General features: G+C 39.4%; 1 protein-coding gene across 3 annotated transcripts; it reads left to right on the top strand.

Annotated features, from left to right (window-relative positions):
- Positions 1-64: 64 nt before the first annotated feature.
- On the top strand, positions 65-21,287 carry mybpc2b (myosin binding protein Cb). 3 transcript variants are annotated; one of them, XM_034120078.1, is made up of 30 exons: positions 174-210; positions 4,363-4,380; positions 5,857-5,877; positions 6,698-6,718; positions 10,857-10,925; positions 11,030-11,178; positions 11,270-11,387; positions 11,499-11,550; positions 11,768-11,824; positions 11,942-12,111; positions 12,343-12,475; positions 13,034-13,158; positions 13,241-13,346; positions 14,164-14,333; positions 14,688-14,853; positions 14,996-15,102; positions 15,197-15,226; positions 15,334-15,476; positions 16,370-16,529; positions 16,668-16,772; positions 16,914-17,102; positions 17,212-17,346; positions 17,625-17,792; positions 17,966-18,054; positions 18,376-18,571; positions 18,696-18,835; positions 19,700-19,859; positions 19,989-20,125; positions 20,680-20,866; positions 21,125-21,287. In XM_034120078.1, the coding sequence occupies exons 1-30, from the start codon at positions 189-191 to the stop codon at positions 21,154-21,156; spliced, it is 3,375 nt and encodes a 1,124-aa protein (XP_033975969.1). In that variant the 5' UTR covers positions 174-188; the 3' UTR covers positions 21,157-21,287. The 3 variants fall into 3 exon arrangements, with proteins under 3 accessions (XP_033975970.1, XP_033975971.1, XP_033975969.1); XM_034120079.1 differs by lacking the exon at positions 6,698-6,718 and having other exon boundaries at positions 65-210; positions 21,125-21,276; XM_034120080.1 differs by lacking the exons at positions 5,857-5,877; positions 6,698-6,718 and having other exon boundaries at positions 73-210; positions 21,125-21,276.
- The last annotated feature ends 23 nt before the right edge of the window (positions 21,288-21,310 follow it).

Below are 21,310 nucleotides of genomic sequence, written 5' to 3'. Positions count from 1 at the left end.
CTGAGAGCTCGTCTTCTTGGTATCCTTAAGGGTGTCGTCAGCCTCTCATGCTCTTCGCTCACTGGAGGGTGTGTGTGATTTGAGTGCCAGGAGAGCTTTGAATAACAGAGAGCGGGGGAAGAAATAAAAGGAATAAGCACCACAAGCCCTCAGTGTTACAGCAGCAAAGAAGAGACACAGGGATAACCATGCCTGAACCAGTCCCTGAAGGTATGCAGATACTTTTTTGAGAAAACATTATTCACTGTAATTAGTTTGGAGACTGGCTTTCAGTGGAAATATTGATGCTTGCATTTGGATTGCCTGGTTTGAAATACATTTGCTTGTCAAACTTATAACATACTTTATGTTTCAGGATGTTACAGAAATGTATGGGTTGTTTAAGATATCAGATCTTTTTTAATTATTGAAAGATAATGATTTTATTTTGTTTTATATCTAACATCAATTATTAAATATGCACTTTTATAATGTTTAGTGTGTCATAAAAGATTATCTGATAAAAAAAAAATACATAAATTATGTTTTAATGAGACATTTGGTGAATAGCATGATGTCTATATACTGGCATCAGATACAAAGGGAGAACATTTGGTAGATAAAAGATGAACATTTTATTGTTAAATTCAGGCTATTATACTGGGAGGCTCAAAAATAAGCATCAGATTAAAAAAGAGAAACCCTGTGTGACCCACAGCAGCTGTTAACTGCGAAGGTGTTTTGAAGCTCAGCTGAGAAAACACAAACTATCAGTTGACCTCATCGCTTACTGTAATGAAACGTGTTGAATTTCCTTATGCAGACAGTTTCACAAAATTCGACCTCGTCTGGGAGCAGAAGTGATAGGAGACTCATAATAAAATAACATTTTGTCAAATTAATTTAATACGATTTTATATTGAAAATACACTACTCAAGTTAAAGTCAAGTTGAAATGTTTGTGTCAATAAATTGTGCAAAAACATTTTTATACGATTTATAACAGTGTTTACTTGTCCGTTATAATAAAGAGTCATTCCTAATAACATTACAAAGGCTAAACAGATCCGGCATGTGATGAGGACACATTTCCCTTATTGGCTACTTGCTGTTTTCTGACCACTAATAATACTTAAAATCACATAAATTATCACGGCCAGCTGCTATGACATCATCCGTATGTTACTGACTTCAGACCAGACAGAGGGCCATGTTGCTGACTGAACTGGAAAGCTACCAAAAAAAATACAGCAGATACAGCAGTTATATTTGTACTATGCATGTGCTGTATGGAGGTTATGTTTCATGCTAGCTGCTGACTTGCCTCACGTACTGTTGTTTACAATAGTCAAACTTGGTATCACTTTGAATACAATACAGTTTATAAGTAGGCTATTCTGCGTAAAATAACCCTGAAGCACATGTTCTTAACGTTTAATATGAATGATTTTTTTTTAAAAAACACTTTCATCATACATAACAGAGAGTGATCTCATTTAATGTTTGCTCAGTTAGCTTGCTGTTGTGAAAGTCTGTCATTCTTGGGTGAACTCTACTTTCTCATAAATAGTTTTCGTTCTTTTGTGGAGACACCCATCCTCCACTTCGACCCTGCGGGGCTCTAAATCACTGAAGTGACGGAAACCTAAGCTTACTGACTGTCATAGCGGATGAGTCTGTTAGAGGAGCTGAGTTTTACTGGCCAAGAAGAAAAGTGTTGAGCCTCTCAATCTTATTTCTAAGCCGACAGTGCTCTGTAAATGAATTGAAAGGGCTTTGCTGGACTTGTTAGCACATTGCTACTAATTTAGCATCTGTCCCTGGTTCTAATCTCCTCACACATCTAAGATAGGCTTTTTATTTTTATCTGAGGAACATAACTGGGCACTTCTTTAATTCACCATATATAGCCATAGAGTTTATTCGTGTTATATGGATAAGATCCCACTTTCCTCAATGTATGTCTGCACCTCCTATCTCTCTGTCATTCAAGGCCAAATTCAAAACCTTTGAGCACAAAGGTCGGTTTAAGAATCAGTCTAATATAATATATAATATAAATTATTTTTGTATTTACACTCGAGAAGAGTTGAAATGTTTTCTTTGCTGCTTCACTTCAGCCAGATCTCGCCCTTAGCTATAACGGCTAAAAATACTCCCTAGCAACCCCTGACCTTTTTGAGTCTGTTTTTTTGTATTCCCCATAAGTTCACAGAGTGTCACACATCCAAGCGTATCAAATGTTGGCTGTAAATGATTTGCAGTCCCAGCTTGAATAAATCATTATGCAATCTGTCACTTCCATCCAGAAAGTTCCCTGATGCAGTGAGTCAAGCATATGACAGTTTTGTCGTCTATGCTCTAGCGATGATGTGATTGATGGTCGTAGTTGCTTTCAACATTATGACCTGATGAAAAACTATGAAGCCAATGTTGAACTGCTCTCTAAGGTTTAACTCAACGCTGTTTATCTTTCTGAGGATACACGAACAATGGCATGAAACGCTTTTTCAGAAAATAAACCATGGATAAAGGCACTATCTGAGATCCAAAATCCAGTCACCAGCCCACTAGATTTATATACATCTTTCAATATTATACATTCAGAATAATAAGTGGTTGATAGACACCTAAAATAGAAAATGTTCCACCTGTAACCCCCCTATCAATACCTTAACTACTTCAAGATGTCTTCATTACATCTTTGCTGCATGTTGGCAACCAAAGATGTGAAATGAGGTCACACTTCCCATACCTTAGTTAATATCCGGGTCATTACACACACTGTAAATCAAGCTGTGGTAAACACGGACATGTACACAAACTGTGAGGTGAAGACCCGCAGTACCTTGAATGACCCCGGATAACCAATAAAGATGGAGCAACAACAAATATAATACATATTCAGATCTGGTTATGCTTCCAGAAATAAATGAAAGGTAACAGTGGAAACATACAGTACTACAGAGAGGTTGTTTACACAGGACAACAAAAGAAGGAACGCATTTAAAAAAGGAATCTCCCCTAAGGAAACAAACAAACAAACATATCTACTAATTATACATCTACAACAACTTTGACAACTTCGCCAATATATGAGAGCGCAGACAGTCTCAGAGGGGGACATTTAAACTGTGAGGAACAGCTGTTCAGAAAGTTGATTACCCCGCTTTATCACAAACTTGTTGAAGATGGTAGAGATTCTCCCCCCAAGTGGATTGAGTTAGCAGATGCTGATGCAGAATAACACTTGATGCATGTGTTAAATCCTCTCACGGGAGATGTCAAGTATTTACAGTGAAGTCTTATAGTATGCACATTTTCTCTTTCGTACAGACAAAGTACTCTTTTGAGACTTATTCTTGTATGTAAGAAGCCATGTTAGCCTGGGTGTAGTTGTACCCAAATTCAGTTGAAATAGAGACGTGTGGCGCAGTGCGTTAGTGCGCTGATCTTTGAATCAGAGGATAGCAAGTTCGAGTCCCACTGCAGTCAGCATGTCGTTGTGTCGCTGGGCAAGACACTTCACCCTAAATTGCTCCTGTGGGGATTGCCCACAGTATTGAGTATGTAAGTCGCTTTGGATAAAAGCATCTAACAAGTGACATGTAATGTAATACAATGCTAATAAGATATAAAGTATATATATAATTATTAAACGAAACTATACACTTAAACTTCTCTAAAAGCCAAGTGGATACAATGTAGCTCCAATTTTAGCCGTAAATTTGGCGACCACAACCGCCTGCAAGGTCAAGTGGGTCTGACTATTCAAGGAACGTGGCATGACCTCAGGGAAATCACAAGACACCGTCCTGGCCTTTAACAGCTACTGCAGTGGCCTCCAGGGAGACACTTGAGGAGTTTGGTATATTATACGCCTCTATTTCAGTTGAGAATTTCCTTTTACCAGATTTAGGTCCAACAATCCCACCCACAGTGCTCCATCATCATATCATATTGCCTGTTTGTCTCTCACAGCTCCAGCATGGCCATACAACTATTTTCACAAATCGGTAAAGACGTTGCAGTTCATTTATGTATCAATGGGTGATGAAATAGTTACTGGTTAACTCTTGGTTAAGGCTTCAGTTTAAGACTGGAAAGTATAGAGTTATGTTCTAAGATTACTAGCTACGCAATTAAACTAGATAAATATTCAATATACATTACATTATTTTAAATAAACCCATCTGTTTCAGACGAACATCCAGCTAAATGTAATAAGCTATAGGTTTATATAAGAGGCAAAAAATATCCATAATTACCTCAAATTATTTAAGATATAAAGGTCAACCCAATTCAAGTAAAATATATGTTGTTCATTTGTGTCTGTACGATAGTAGTTTCTAATTGCCTTCTTTTTCTGTTTCTAATTCTCAGAGAAACCGGAGGGGCAGGGTAAGTTCACTCATCCACACCATTTGCCCACTGACCTTTGGTGGGCCACATTATCACGTAGTGACTTGATTATAGCTCTCACATTTTCACTTTTGCCCACATATGAAGTCAACGGTGTGTGTCCTGCAAACGCAGTCCCCTGACTCTCTGACTTTGAATTTTATTGCCAACATGCTTTGTATGTTTTTATAGTTTCCCCTTCAGTCATTTTCACCGAGGATCTGTTATACTGTACATGATCAGATTACAGAAGCTGTTTACTCAACTGTCTTCAAAGGTTGTAGCAACACAGATGGCACAAGGGGAAAAAATGCTTTGATTTTCACAAGCCATATTTGAGTGTGGTCATGTGATACCCGTCTGGATTTTATGTGATACCCACCGATAAAATCTGTTAGCTCAGCTGTTGGAGTGTATATGTTTTTAAAAGGGGTGACCATGGTATACATTTTCATGTCTAACAAAAATACACTTATTTTAGCACCAGAGGAGCCGACCGCAGAGGGTGAGGGACAATGATATTAGTTTTTTCCCCTTTTTGTTACATTGAGTGATTTAGTGCACTCACACATTGTTAATATGTGACATGGTGTGGGATTGAGTTGAGTTTTGAGAAACGCATATGGACTAATAAGTCTGGGTGGTTATCTGAATAATACAGAAAAAAAGTGGTTTTGGTGTAAGTTGATCAATTGTATCATATGAGACAACATGGAGCCACTTAAGGGGGATAATGCAATTGTAAAGCTGCTTTGATTCAGCGTATTACCAATTCTTAGCTAGCCCACAGCATGTCACATATGAGATGAATCTTGAGTGTGTGGTAACAGATTTTCTTTCCTTAGTGTATTTTTTAAGTGTATTTTTTAAGTCTACTGTCAGAGAGTGATGTCATGCACATGTGTGTATCGTGTATCACAGCATCATGTCTAACCTTTATTTTTTTTCTTGTGTTTTGGGGACCAATTGAATGGGAATTCATGTTTTTGTTTCCTATTTTTGTTGTTAAAATAAATGAGTTTGTGTTGTTTAGCATGTTGGCCCGTTTTAACATTTTTCTTTCTGTAAGAGGCAGACAAGACAAGTGATTTGTGTGGATTTAAATATACACTGACTGACTGCAACTCTATGCATTTCCCCCATCTGTGAACTTTCACATTGACCTTTGGGTCACATTTTACTGCAGGCATGTGAAGCGTGAACAGATATCTGCATCTGTTCTGTGTGTGTGCGTTTTGGTTGAGTTAATCCCGAGAAATGTAAAGTTGTCCAGATGTCATCATCATTCCTTTTTCCAATCACTTAACCATGATTTTTATTTGCCCAGCTGAACCACAGCCAGTGAACGATGGTAGGCACCGCTTAGTGGAAATAAACCTTCAATTAACTTTCTCATCAGCTTCCTCAATTATGACTAGATATAATGAATATTTACATGTATATACGGGGAGCTAATTGTTCCTTCATTTCCCATAGATGCACCCCCCACAGATGGAGGTAAGGCAGAATCCTGTACATTGAATGTCCTAGTTTAATATGTCTGTCAACATAATCCATACGATGTATTCACATAAAGTGCATACATGGCTTCTCAGTGTGGAAAATAAGTATCAGCATGACTCTTGTATATCTCATTCCCAAAGATATTTAAAGTTGGACTCAGCTGTATAACGTTGCATAATGTATGTTTTAACACTTGTTAAATACACAAATTCATATGCAAACTGAATATGATAAATATGCAAATCAATTATTGCAATATGATCCTTAGTGTGTCTGGTCCAATGTAGTAATAGACTGTAATTCATTACATGGAGGAAATTAAGCAAAGGGAGGGAATCACATCAATGAAAAGAGGATAACCAGAAACCAGAAACTGTGGAAGGTCGTGCTCTGATTTTCACTCATGTAATTAACCTAAATAGCTAATTTTGTCATTTCTGGACTGATATATACATATACTCCGAAGTATATGGTGTGTGAATTTGAGCCTGGTTTGCTTATTTGTTCTTCACAGTATGTGCAACATGGTCAGTTTTGTAACTATTTTTTTTGTTTAAGTGTACAAGCGTATATTGTACTTTACGTTCTAGTTTCTGTGCTTCTAGTTTTTATGTCATTTAATGTATTTCTATTCATCTGTGTATACATTTATTGCATGCAGTAACATTAAATATGTCAAAGGAAAACCCTGAAATCTGATGGTGCATGGTGCTTCTGTTTTCTGTTTGTTCATTGGTCTCTGTTACAACTGTGAAACAAGCGTTTGCTTCCTAGTTGCTTTTTTCAGTTAAGTTTGCTTCCTTGTCTGCAACAGATTCAGATGATGATGGGGATGGTAAGGAAAGACTGACATTTTTAGTGACGTGCACACTGATCATTTACTTTTGTCCATTCAAAAGTATGGTTTGAGAGTTTATAACATTTAGTAAGATGTTGGTATTATGTGCTCGTCACATAATATATAAAGTGTTAAGTGGACCTGGGTATATCTTATTATTTGAAATCATTTTGACTTACTTCGATTTGGACTGAAATAACAACATTGTTCAATAGCTTTTTACGATTCAAGCAAGCTGGTTTCCGTAGTTGTAATAGAGCCATCTTTGACTTATGTTCGAAACACGGTTCTTATTTACCTCTGTAGGAAACTTTTAGATGTATGCAGTGTGGCTCCACTTGGTTCACCACTCATCTCTTACAGCTCCCATGAAAATCCCCCTCAGAGCCTGCAGCTTCGTGCAGCTCTGCAGTAGATACCCTCAGAATAAGCCACACCTAAGGTCTACAATTTACCAGATCCTGGGCCGTGTGTTACAATTTGCAGTTCAGTGTGTGCTGTGAGCCCTGTTTCATTCACTTCTGTCCTATGCCACTGGAAACCCTCACTGACAAATGATAGTGTTTATGTTCTTTCAGAATTTGTTTCCCCATGTGCAGAGTGCTGCACATCCCATCCCATCTGTGAGCTATGATACCAGCTCCCCTTCGCCTTTGTCCCTCTGGCAATTGTAACAATGAGAGTGGAAACACAGCTGTGCTATATGTGTCACAGTCATCGACAAACCACAGCAGCTGTTGCAGCTAATATACAAAGTGTCAGCTTATTAAATTACACTTTTATTAGCATTATGCTGTGCTAGGAAATGGCAATGAGAGCTCAAGAAGTGAGGTCATCCAAGATATCATAGCCAGCACATCAAAGTTATGCCTCCAAACTGCTCTCGGAAAATACATGCCGGTGCATGTCACATCTTATATCTGAAGGCCCAAGGCCTCTTTAGGGTGTGCTCACCAAACCAAGGTCTTGTATCACAGCCTTGCAGTTGATCATAAGTCAGAATGTTGGGGTTGCACTACTACTCAGGTTTTACACTTCAAGAGCAACATGAAAGATTAAAGCTATCCATGTCTGCCATGGTCTTTCAGGGGCCCAGCTCCCAAAGTGTAGTGTTTGATGTCTGCTCTGTCTCGACTGATCAGAGATGATGGAGAAAGGGTATGGGTAACAGGATATGTAAAATGTCCTTTAACTTTCCCATGTTGACACTCCAACTCTGGTAAGGCTTAACCTTGCCTTTATAGCAACTAAGACGTCTATTATCTTCTGTGCAGATCACATTGTGACATGTTTAGGAGAACTGTGTAGCATTTCTCAGCTCTGCAAGTCTCTAGGCGACGTTACCCCATATAGCCTGGCAGGCCTAGAGGATTGCCAAATTCTCCATCATGGCTGCTTCCTTAATAGGCCAGTTGACACGTTTGGCAAGACTTGGGTGATGGACTTTTGAGGTATGCAGGGGAGAGGTGGTAGGCACAGACCCCAATAATGGCATTGCTGCTTTGTGTCCTCATATCCCGGCTGCTATCTATGGGGAGGGGGAGTGGGGGTTGGCTTGAGACCAACAAATTGCCCTGAAATATGGCCTGCTGACGTAAAGAGAGGTTAAGTTAAGGTCATTAAACGTTATGTTTGGTTACAGTCTTAAATTTCACAACCGTGCATTTCTTGTGGCATGGGTCCTGTGAAAGCTTCTTCCGATCCGTTTATCTCTTTTTAGCATTTATGAATGTGTATCTCATCGTCGTTCACGCCTGGCATAAATGTCCATCATTGAATGTTGGACTCAACAAGCTCCTTCTGCAGTAGAGTACCATTGGTTGCCCAAAGGGAAGAAATGTATACCGTTTGGCAGCTGTTCCAGGGGGAGCTCAACATAAGAATTGAAAAGAAAAGACAAGCAAGTGTGGCAGTGCATGATTAGGGACAAACTGGAGCATAAGTAAAACGGCTCAGCAAGTGGAAAGTCTGCACAATAGAAACACCTTGTGGTTCTCACTATCAGCTTTGTGCTTTCCCCAGTGAGAGAACTCTTTCTCTTGGGCACGCTTCAGCAAAATGCTAATTTTACATGGTGAGGAGATTGAATTCAACATTGTAGCGGCTTGGTAACATGGCTAGCACGCTAGGCTTAATCCAAAGAGAGCAGCTGAGGAAAGTTCAAAGAGAAACCTGAGGAGACTTTTCTCTGGTCAGAACTCGTGTTTCGATGCCATGCAATCCATATCCAATTTTAGCCGCTGGAACAGGCTTACACTAAGCCCAATCTGCCATTTACCTTAGTTCAATAACATTGTGTTAAGTGACTCTTGGGATACGATTTTAATGAAAAAGTATATACACCCTGTGGGAGGAAATGTGAGATACACAGCATATATTGGTTTCGGTTTTATTTTTCATGTCTAATATTTGTTTCCTCGGTTCATTCCCTCCGTGTTTATCAGAGAGAATTTCTGTGTAGGAAGTGCTTATCATACCAAGGCTGTTTCAAGCCATACCCATTGGGGGAATAATTTGTGTAGGAGGGGATTACTAATAGTTGGCCAGTTGCGACTGATTAGTGGCACTCGCACCAGTATTGGAAACATTTTGAATATTTTAAGAACATCGTGTACAATTTGCCCAGAGTTGTATATGTACCTTATGATATCTTCAAATAAAAGATGCGACAAACTTTGATACGAATTATTATATAATGTATTTTATGTGATACTTGAGTGATAGTAGCGGCCAATGTCACAAATGTTCTGTATGTGGTCAAGTAATGGACTACTTTGTGACGAGTATCCCTGCAATATCAGTCCAAAAGAAGTAATCATCCCGATTTCAATGTATTACTAGTTTGGTGATTAAAAGTACAGTAATCAACACATTTGATTACTTTCTGTTTTGATTTGATAATAACAGTCACGATCTTAATTCTCTCGATTGTTACCACTGTGTGCAATATTAATGTAATAATTCTACAGAATTGGAAAGTGTTCACTTGCCTTGGTTTGCATAAACCTATGGTACAGTATAACTACAACTTGTTATACTTCCATACGTTTTTTCCCCCCAGCTGAGGCAAAGAATGCAAAGGAGGGTAAGGGCTAGCTAAAGGCACAGAGTGGGACTGTAACCATCTACTGCATGCAATAAAATGCAATGAAAGCAGATGTATGCATGTGTTGTTGAGTGTTAGTCAATATAATGCCAAATAATTATACAAACTTTGATTCGTCAGGACCAAGTATAATCAAAGTCTTAATCAATATACATTATTGACTGATTTGCACCTTGAATGTCAAATGCAATGTTTGTTTTCTGTAGAAAGTGTTGTACTGTATCGCTGTCGACCGGTGTAGATGTTTACCTAGCAAAGTCAGATTCTGCATTCTGGATCTTCTAATTGGTAATGATACCAATTAGTTTGTGTCTAAGGTTACTTCGTCTGTCTGAATACTTGAAACACATTCACATGGCGTTTTAAGTGTTAGAGTTGTGTTAGGATGGTAACCCCCAAATTGCAACTGAGAAGGTTAAGGTTAAGAAAGGTAGTTGGGCAGCATGGTTACCATCGACATTATCATACGTTTGGAGTTGTGGACAAAGAGTGTTTTACTGGTGAGATGACTTTGTGTTCTGATCAATTGTATATGTTTAATGTCTCTTTTTATGTATTTGCAACTGAACAGAATAACATGAAAAAACTTGATTATCAAGGTTCAAGGTTCAAGGCTTTTATCAGTCATACGTACATAGCTACAGTGTAGTTATGACTATGGATTTGTCTTTGATATTTAGGTGTCGGATAGCTTCGACAAAGTGCTAATTTGTGATATGATCGGATATTTCGTAATGATTACTTGCAGATAGATCTGAAGGCTTTTTTGCTGTACATGTTCTTGTCCTTTAGTTCTTTGAGCCAAATGCTGTTGGTTGATTCAGTGTTTGCTGAGTTTCATTATGTTGTATGTGCGCAGTCTGTGTATGTAGGTGTGATAAGAACATGTTAATGGTTCGTAAAAATGTCCAAGTTTTTCAATGTGATCTTTGCACTTAGTTGTTGTGCACACTGTGGACATTGTTAATGCCATTAAAGAGCTTTTTTGTTTTTTTAAAGTCTTTTAAAACTTTTTTCTCCTTCTTTCAGAGTCTGGGAATACCTCACTCAGTGGGCTCTTCGTCGAGAAGCCGCCAGAGGCTATAGTCGGTGTTGCAGGTTAGAAACGCTAATTGATGTATGAGAGAAAACCGTAGCAATTCATAATGTGTCAACTTGTTAACTTAATGTTATACGAGTACATTTCTGTTTGTGAATTGCAGGATCGGATCTCACTATCATCGCCAAGGTGGACTCGACCACCCTGACAAGAAAACCCACCATGAAATGGCTGAAGGGCAAGTGGATGGACCTTGGCAGCAAAGCTGGAAAACATATGCAGTTCAAAGAAACTTATGACAGGAATACCAAGGTTGGTGTCAAACAGGATATCTGATCCCCTTATTTAAAAAATAAACAAGAAACTAAGAAGTAATTAAGCAAAGTGAATTTCCTCCCCCAAGATCTATACTTATGAAATGAAGATCATCAAACTGGTCGCTGGAGATGCAGGAGGCTTCAGGTGCGAGGTGACGGCAAAAGACAAGTGTGACAGTTCCACATTTGAGATCTCTGTTGAGGGTGAGTGAAAACGGACTCTAGCCTGCCGAGGCTGCCACACGTTCCAAACATGCTGATGTTTTTATCTGATCCAGCCCTAATGTGCGTTCTCTGCAACTTCTCTTGTTACAGCTGCACAGCAGGACACGCAGCAGGCAGATATTTTGTCAGCCTTCAAGAGAGCGTAAGGGCACAGGGGCTTGCATTTCAACCTCAGTGGTGTTAGTGCGCATGTGTGTGAATACACAAGAGTTTAAAAGGATGCATAGACTATTTATAAAATGTGTGTTAAGGTTTCTTTCAGCACCAGTCGATTTGAAAAGATAGTACATGTAATGTGTCATTGTCATGTCATTAAATTGTATGCTTTGTATACTGTATGTGTCTTTCCCTCCACGCAGAGATGGTGGAGAGGACGACGGAAATCTGGATTTCAGTGCTCTGCTGAAAGCCACTAAGTGAGAAGCTGAGCGTTGTTTGGTTTGCAATATTATCAAGCACACAGAATGATTGTTCCAATTTGTAAAGCTTCTCTATTCCAAATGACATATATATCCCTTTCCCTTGACTAACAGGAAGAAGAAAATGGTAAAAGAGATACCAGAGATAGACGTGTGGGAATTGCTTAAGAGTGCCCATCCGAGCGAGTATGAGAAAATCGCCTTTGAGTATGGCATCACCGACCTGAGGGGCATGCTGAAACGTCTGAAAAAGATGAAGGTCGTCGAGCCAAAGCACAGCGAGGGTAAGTTAAGCAGGAGTGGAAGAGAGGGGAAGTAGTAGAGGAGTGTTAATTAATTGAATTAAGGGGTGAGGGTTAACCTAAGGAGAGATAATAGGGTAGGTTAGCAGGGGAGGGAAAGTAGGCAAGAGCAAGGGCACCATGAAACTGGACACAAAAAAAGAGATGGGAGGTTTTAACTAACTGATGAGTTGCTAATTCTTAAAATGTTTCCCTTTTTCCCTGAATTCCCAGCTTTCCTGAAGAGGCTTGATGCTTGCTACTCAATAGAGAAAGGCAAGAAAATTGTCCTGAGGTGTGAGGTGGTGGACCCCGACGTCCATGTCAAATGGTTGAAGAATGGCCAGGAGATCAAACCCTCAGCCAAGTACACACCAAACCATACCCACATGCACACACACACCAATGTATTTCACGTCGTAGACCATTCTAAGTGTCTTTTGTGACCTTACTAAGGTCCATGCAAGACATTTGCTTAAGTTTGGGTGTATGACATTAATCATTGAGGTTAGATGGACTTGATAGGCAGCGTTTTAAAAATACTCAGCTAAAATTATCTGCGCCAAAAGTCATGCTCAGAAATGACGCTTCCATCAACACATTTTATTTTTAGGCGTTCATAAGGATCCTCCCAGAGGATTAAGCAGGTCTCACTTCCAAGACATCTTATGCCTCCTGTAAACCAAATCTAGATACACCCCCCAGGATAGAAACACCTCAAATGTTTAAATTGTAAGGCCTGAATGTGACTATGGCTTATGTGAAAATGCATAAACTGGGTCTGTTAGACAAAAGCCTACTCTTTCAAAAATAATGATCAACATGAACTTAAGTAACATCACTTTTTTTGTTATTATCATTTCAAAACATTTGTACTTAAACATGTAAATTGTTTGATAAAAGAATACTTTCAAATTATTTCAAGGTACATCATGGAGTGTTCAGGAAACGTCAGAACCCTCACCCTCAATAGGACGTCCCTGGCTGATGATGCTGCGTACGAGTGTGTTGTTGGAGAGGACAAGTGTTTCACAGAGGTGTTCGTCAAAGGTACATTATGTAAACATTGTGGCATTAACATTGAGTTCCTGCTGAATTTTTGAATTCTAACGTCCATCTCTGCCCTGCCCAGAGCCCCCTGTGACCATCACCAAACTGATGGATGACTATCACGTGGTCGTTGGAGAGAGAGTGGAGTTTGAGATTGAGGTGTCAGAGGAGGGCGCCCACGTCATGTGGTCAGTATATCTGCAATTTAAATTTAATAAAGCCTCGACAACTTTACGATTTGATTACATTTAGAACCAAATGACAACTTTGCAAAAATCAACTTGTTTTTGTACTTTAGAATCTGTCATTGTGCATGTCTCATATACAATTGATCATCCACCGTATTGTATATGAACACTTCCAACCCAAGTCTAGATATAGCTTTTTTAATGTGACTCGGCACAATTTCTCTTTGCAAGTATAACTGCAAACTGAAAGATCAAATAAATAAGGGGAATAACCACTTAGCACTTTTACAATGCAAAATGAGAGATTGATTGAAAGATTTAAGTGTGATGGAAGATTTATGTTTGTGTGTACGGTTTGTATTACTTAATGTGTGTGTGTTTGTGTACTGGTAATTATGACATTATGGGGACCACAGTCTGTTTACACAATGACGTCATGGGGACCTCTGACAGTATGGGCAGAAAAAGTTCAGTCACCAAAGGGGGAAACCTTTCAAATGAATACAAAACTCATTCTGAATGTTCCTTTGTTTCCTTGGACATTTTCATCAATATGTCTGTCTGTTTGTGTGGAATTTGATTTCATTGATAATACTAAGAATAATATAAGGAAACATAGTATCCTTTTAAGAGTCCAACAATTACAATTGTTCATTGATGAATCCAAAGCCCATTCATGCATTCCAAAGCAATCTTCAAGCAGTCACCGAATGTTGACAAAGTACTTCCTGAAATCATAAGACTTGTGCTCACCGTTATATTTAGTATTAAGTATTTAGCAGTGGCCTGTTTCACATATTTTCTATTTTTTTTCCAGGTTCTTTGAGGATATAGAGCTTGTCAAAGACAAAGATTCCACAAAGTTTCGCTTCAAGAAAGATGGAATTAAGCACACTCTTATCATCCTGGAGGCGACACTGGATGACATTGGAATGTACCATGCTTGGACAAATGGGGGGCATACCAAAGGAGAGCTGGAGGTGGAAGGTACCAAAAAATAATATTCTTCAAAAAAATGATATTACTCTAAAGTTTATAAAACATAAAATACAAAAGGTCGTTTATTTTAAATTATATTGTTAAAATAATAAGTGAACAGACTTAATTCTATATAGATTTTACTTTATTTAGTCTGTCTTTCTGACATTTAAATGCAGTGCTGAAAAAGCAGCTGCATTTAACTGCTGGCCTCAGGGCTTAACGCCTCTCTTTACAAACAAACTAACAACTCATGGCAGTAGGTGTCAAGATGCTGCCATCATGAACCTTACCCTCCCTCCCCCTTTCACCTTCACACACTCTTCTCCACCGCCTGAGCTGTTGTTCCAATGTCTTGTTTAGAAAAACAACTGGAGGTGTTGCAGGACATTGCTGATCTGACAGTCAGGGCAACAGACCAGGCTTTGTTCAAGTGTGAGGTTTCCGATGAAAAGGTCACAGGAAAGTGGTTCAAGGATGGAGTGGAAGTCGTGGGAAGCGACCGCATCAAAATGACTCACATCGGAAGGTAAAACGACATATGATAAGATTTAAAAGCCTTGTTAGTAGATGTGTCATCACTGTGGATCAAACACACCTTGTCTTTTCCTTAATATTGTCTTTAGATTGTGTTTTCTTTACGCCATATTTTTCTCTCTTGCTTTTTTCAGGTTTCATCGGCTGCTTATCGATAATGTGAAGCCAGAGGATGCTGGAGACTACTCATTTATTCCGGATGGATACGCTCTCTCCATTTCTGCCAAACTCAACTTCTTGGGTGAGAAAGGGTGATTGCAACGGTGTTCATGGATGCATTCATCTTTAGCAGCCTACATAACATTCTCAACATGTTTTTCTCTCTCTCAAAACAGAAATTAAGGTCGACTATGTGCCTAGACAAGGTAGGTAGCCGTTAATTATCTCAGTTCACAAATACTTCAAACTTAATCACAATATCTCAAACCTAAGTCCACATGCACTCTACCTTTGCATGTTGTACATTCGCCAGATCCTCCAAAGATCCACTTGGACACCACCGGAAACATGGTCTCCCAAAACACCATCATTGTAGTGGCAGGCAACAAGCTCCGTCTGGATGTGGAGATCACAGGAGAGCCAGCACCCACCTGTGTTTGGACGAAAGGAGATAAAGTAAGAAGGGAAAGTAAAGGGTCACTGCACATTTTGAATGGCATAACTTGTCATTATTGTGCACATTTATCAGGTCCAGAAGGCAAAACCTAGCTAACACAACAGATTTCCTCAATAGAAAAGTAGAAAATCATGTTACAGAAATGACCACTTCATGAACATGACATCCATTATATTGTAAGGTCAGCCTAATCCGTGTGTGCTGTATTGCCTGTTATTTTGGTTTGTCCTTACTCTCCCATCTCCCTCTGGGTCTCTGGGCTTCAGTTTAATGCTAGCTCACCAGAAAACAAAACTGCTGCTCGGTTGAGATTCGATTCGACCCAACCCCTGGGAAATATTGTGCCCATGGGCAGTTAGGGCCAGAGACGAGCTAATTAAATAGTCTGTCCATGATATTGACCTATTTCAGAAACAAGATATGCTTGGGCCTTAATTAGATAACCTCATGCCACTTCTTTGGCCTAATGTCACATAAATATAATACTTTAACTGGTAAGCTGATGTGTTGCCAAAGTGCCCCTCTGGTGAAATCAAATGACCCATAAATGCCTGTCTAATTGGTCCAAATGCCTCTGTGATTTACCCCGAAAGCTTTTCTTGTTAGCAGGTTAGCCGCTCTCGGAGGCATTTAAGGTCAAACCTGCTCCAAACCGTGCACATAATAGAGGTGCTTTTTACCCTGTTTTTTTAAGTGTCACGTTTAATGCCACCCAAGTTTGTTAAAATAAAAGTGACTATGTAACACTCGACCCATTTATATTTAGAGCCAGATGTTGTTTTCTCAAGATTAAATTGTGGATTCCATCTTTAGAAAGTCAGATGAACTGTGCCGATTGGAATTACTTGTGCAAAGTAAGGCACTTAAACACAGAATTGTTTCTGTTTGTTAGCAAATTACAGAGAGTGAAGGGCGCATCAGGGTGGAGGCCAGGAAAGACCTGAGCTGCTTCGTCATTGAGGGCGCAGAGAGGGAAGATGAGGGCAACTACACCATCTGTGTGACCAACCCCGCTGGAGAGGACAAGGCTATGATCTTTGTGAAGATTGTGGGTAAGTGATTTTGTTTATAACCATAGTAACGCATTTGCAGAAATGTGGTTTACAATTTACAAGTTTTCAAAGTTTGAATCTGTGTTTTAAGCTTTTCTGGTTTGCGTTAAAACTACAGTAACTGTGATCTTATTTAAGATGTGCCCGACCCCCCTGAGAATGTCAGATGCACATCAGTGGGAGAGGACTGCGGTACCATCCTTTGGGATGTTCCCATATTTGATGGCGGTGCACCACTCAAAGGTAAAGGATGGATTTTAATATATTTAATTATATTAAATGGACTGGGCGTACAGAATATGAAGAACATTTTCAGTGCTTTTACTTGTTTTAAATAATTATTCTGCCCATTATGAAGGTTTCTCTTTTTTTTTCCTCCATCAGGTTATCTCATGGAGAGGAAGAAGAAAGGTTCCTCCAGATGGACAAAGCTTAACTTTGATGTATATGAACCAACTACATATGAGGCTAAGAGGATGATTGAAGGTGTTTACTATGAGATGAGGGTGTTTGCTATAAACAGCATTGGCTTATCTCAGCCAAGTCTCACCTCCAAACCCTTCATGCCCATTGGTACGTAACCCTAACCTAGTTGTACTCAATCTTCCTCAGCTACTTCCCTTTATGCATCAACCTTTAGTCAACCCAGTGACCCTCCTAATCTTCTTTCTTTCACCTTTAGCCGCAACTAGCGAGCCTATTCGTCTGTCGGTGCACGATGTGACGGACAGCACATGTACCCTGAAGTGGCTCGCCCCAGAGAAGATTGGAGCTGGAGGCCTGGATGGCTATGTAATTGAATACTGCAAGGAAGGAGGTGATGACACCAACCATACTGCTTACAATAAAATGACAATAACTGGACAATTTAACAACATTCTCAAATTCAGTCATAACTTATGGACATATTTGACAGCTCAGGTCAGTTTTAAAAATGGCACAGTACAGTCATAATAAGGGAATGAATGTCTATAATAATCAATGAAATGTTAAATCTTTAAACCTACATAAAATCGTCTATTAAACATAACAAGTCACCAGAATTGAATCCCACTCACATTGTGATTTACTACATGTAATTCTCTTTTATTTCAGATACTGAGTGGGTGGTGGCAAACCAGGAACTCTGTGAGAGGCAAGGATTTGTGGTGCGTGGCCTCCCCGTGGGAGAGAAGATCGACTTTAGAGTGGTGGCAGTAAACATCGCTGGCCGCAGTCCTCCAGCTTCACTGGGACAGCCCGTCACCATCCGAGAGATCATGGGTGAGTCAGGACAGGTTGTGAACAAACAAATCTACTTGTAGACCTTTTTTATCGATTCAATCTCATCTCAGTTAAAGCATTTGTAGGCCTTGTTATGGTATTTAAAGACACATGCTTAGTACTATCATAATATCATAACATGTTTTTTAATCAAATGTATTTTTCTGCTTTAGAGTATCCTAAGATTCGCCTCCCCCGCGATCTGAGAACAAGATTCATCAGGAAAGTTGGAGAAAAGATCAACCTGACCATCCCCTTCCAGGTTAGAACCATATACGAGCTTTTAGATTTAGATACGTTGCGCAAAAAGCTGTATGAAAATAAAGACCAGTGGTAAAATTGTGTGAACTAAAACTACTTGGAGAAAAAACGGACGTTATACAAGTAATGCTTGACAGAGGTTGGAAGTATTTTAAATAATATAATAAAAGCATTTTGTGGCTCAAGAGGGAGCTGAAAATGTATCTCTGGTTCTTCTGCCTTTTTTTAACTGGCAATGTTTCGTGCCATCAATCATTTTCATCACCGATGAGTTATGAGCAAATCCTCTTCCTGAGCAGTGGGTCGTTTGTGTGTCTAATAGGGTAAGCCTCGCCCTGTCGCAACCTGGTTCAAGGATGGTCAGCCCATTGACCCCGCTATGGTCAGCATCCGTAACTCAAACGTGGACAGCATCCTCTTCATCCGTTCAGCAGAGAGAGAGCACTCTGGGAAATATGAGCTGGTGCTAAAGATCGAGAACATGGAGGACAGAGCTGCCATCCAGATCCAGATTGTTGGTAAGGTTGTCTGGTGTTGGCTGGGCTACTTGTTAAATGTTGTTTGAAGAAAAACACACATCGGATTATCTCAAATTTGTTCAAACTAAAATTGCATTTCAAATCTGACATTTATTCCTTTAAGATAAACCTGGACCTCCTCAGAAACTTCGTGTGACAGAAGTGTGGGGCTTCAATGCAGCAACGGAGTGGGAGCCCCCAAAGGACGATGGCAACTGTGAGATTACTGGATACGTCATCCAAAAGGCAGACCTGAAGACTAAGGTGTGAGAGGAAACGGGGGTAGCGTTTAAAACCTACATGGCTGCTTGGCATATTCTTTATTTTCACACTTTGGTCAAAAACATTGTTTCTTCACTGTTTAATTATGAGTTTGGGCTTTTGTTCTCATGACATGACCTCTTTCAAACTACTGGAAAGAAAACATACAAAATGCAAAATTAGGTTTTATTTTACAACAATTTGTATCAGTTCATTTCTCCTAAATTCAGCAAGTTACAATTTGTTTGTAATAATGTAGGTTTTTTTCATTCTTAGTGGAGGATTTGAATCAATTGAACTTCTTATCATCACAAATATGCAAAGCACAGAACACAGTGAAATGTAGACTCAATTAAACCCATGATAGTATCAAGATCCCTGGGCAGCTACTATACAGCATCCATTGAGTTTCCAAATGTCATTTTTTTAGTTACATTTGTGTTACCTGTTGTGTCTTTCAACATACACATCTTTATAGCCTGTTCTGCAAAATAATGATATTTTTCTTATAATGTAATCCAGAAATCTCCACTACTTGAATATACCATACTTTACAAATGTATCTATATTCTGAGGGTTTTAAAGGGGTTTGTTCATATATCATTCCTAGCCTGAGTTATATATCATTTAATTCCTAAGATATACAAAATATTAATATTTAATGGACTGAGCAAAAGAGAGATTTCAATTAATCAACCAAATAAAATAAGAATGTTCCACCTTGCTTTATCCAATGTTCGGGAAAGGTATGCAAATGATCACATACATATTAAGATGCTGCATATTTAAACATCACATTTTAGAAAAACTGCAATAACTAAAATAGTGCCTTCCCTAAATGTAACTATAACATATTTCTTTCTCCAGGAATGGTTCACTGTTTATGAGCACAACAGACGGACAAACTGCACAGCGACAGATCTGATCATGGGCAATGAGTACATGTTCCGCGTGTACAGTGAAAACCTCTGCGGCCGGAGCGACGATCCGTGCTTCTGCAAGAACACGGCTGTCATTACAAAGACAGGTGTGTTCCCGTACAGTATTTACAGTACCATGTGTGTGTTCCTAGTGTGGATTCCATTTTACACCCAGTGGAGTCAACCACATTTCTGATTTATGGGGGTTAAATAAGTTGTCTCTCCTTCCCCCAAAGACCTGGAGATCAAGAGAGCACCCTACACGAAGAAAGACAAGTCCTGTGCGCCCAAGTTTACTCAGCCCCTTGTCGACAGATCTGTAGTGGCCGGTTACAGCACCGCCATCAGCTGCTCCGTCAAAGGGTACCCCAAGGTAAATATGCATGTTAAAAAAGCCTATGGAACGTGAAAAGGTGAAGGAGGACGGTGCCTGTTTTCATTAAAATAACGCTCTGAAGTTTGCTGTAAGTAAGACTTGTATGCATATCTACCAACGATGTTAGATTGAAAGCAGAGTAGGTTGGGCCCAAATGCAGGAAGTACAAAGTTTGAACAGAATGATACCCTTAATTGCAGGTATTCAGGCTGGGCAGGGTAAAAATAAACAAAAGTAACAAATCTCTCCAACACAAAAAAACTGAACAAAACTGTCCATTGGACATGAACAAGGATCTGACAACTACTGACAAAAAACCACAACTTAAGTTCATGCAAGACACAGCTGGGGTTGGGAAGGCAAATCACAAAGTCACCAGGTGAACAGGATCAGGTAATCAAACAGAAGGGAAAACACAGGAAAAAACAGACACAGCGGGGCGAACACTATTCAGAAAATAACAGGAAACAAGACAGATTGTGACAAACAATAGCCTTGTATTGTAAGAATAAGATGTATTGCAACATATTTATCATGTGACTTTTTCTCAGCCTAAGATTGTCTGGATGAAAAACAAGATGATCCTCGGTGAGAATCCCAAGTTCCTGATGCGAAACTACCAGGGAGTGTTGACCCTCAACATTCGCAAGCCAGGCACTTTTGACTCAGGAAAATACTCCTGCATTGCTGTCAATGATCTGGGCAAGGAAGAGGTGGAGTGCAAGCTGAGCGTCAGACGTAAGAACAGAGGGCATGAGAGGGATGATTGAGGAGGGGGGCGGGGTTGATGGTGTGGGAGGAGTTTCTTTTGTTGTGTTTTAAAGATAATTATTTGTTAGTTAGTTTTGATTATGTAATACACACTCAAATCTGAAGGCAGTCTATTTTTACAACTGCAACAGAAGTAAATAGTTTGAACATGGAAATGAAACTCAATACAATTTGGGCGTATTTCAACAAAATCTCACTCTCATCATCTGTCCTGTCATTCCACAGTTGCCACAGACCCCGACAAGGCGAAGGAGTAGTGAGAAACCGATCAGCAAAGAATGTGAAATGATATGAACCAAAATGTGGATGTCAGTGTGTGAAATACACACTGTCACAGAGTGAATCTAATAAAAGCTACTGATGTGTGCTATAAATAATGTTTATTTTATATAGGCTTCTTTCTCCTTTTTT

Source organism: Trematomus bernacchii, unplaced genomic scaffold (genome assembly GCF_902827165.1).
Source record: "Trematomus bernacchii unplaced genomic scaffold, fTreBer1.1, whole genome shotgun sequence".
Lineage (NCBI taxonomy): Eukaryota > Metazoa > Chordata > Actinopteri > Perciformes > Nototheniidae > Trematomus > Trematomus bernacchii.
Note: the sequence above shows the minus strand (reverse complement) of the source record. Positions and strands in the feature narration are given on the sequence as shown.

Excerpts from the sequence above, each read along its gene's own strand:
- mybpc2b (XM_034120078.1), top strand. The coding sequence starts at position 189 with ATGCCTGAACCAGTCCCTGAAG. Across the intron at positions 17,347-17,624 it reads TGAATACTGCAAGGAAGGAG|ATACTGAGTGGGTGGTGGCA; the intron begins GTGATGACACCA and ends CTTTTATTTCAG. Across the intron at positions 18,055-18,375 it reads ACCTGACCATCCCCTTCCAG|GGTAAGCCTCGCCCTGTCGC; the intron begins GTTAGAACCATA and ends TGTGTCTAATAG.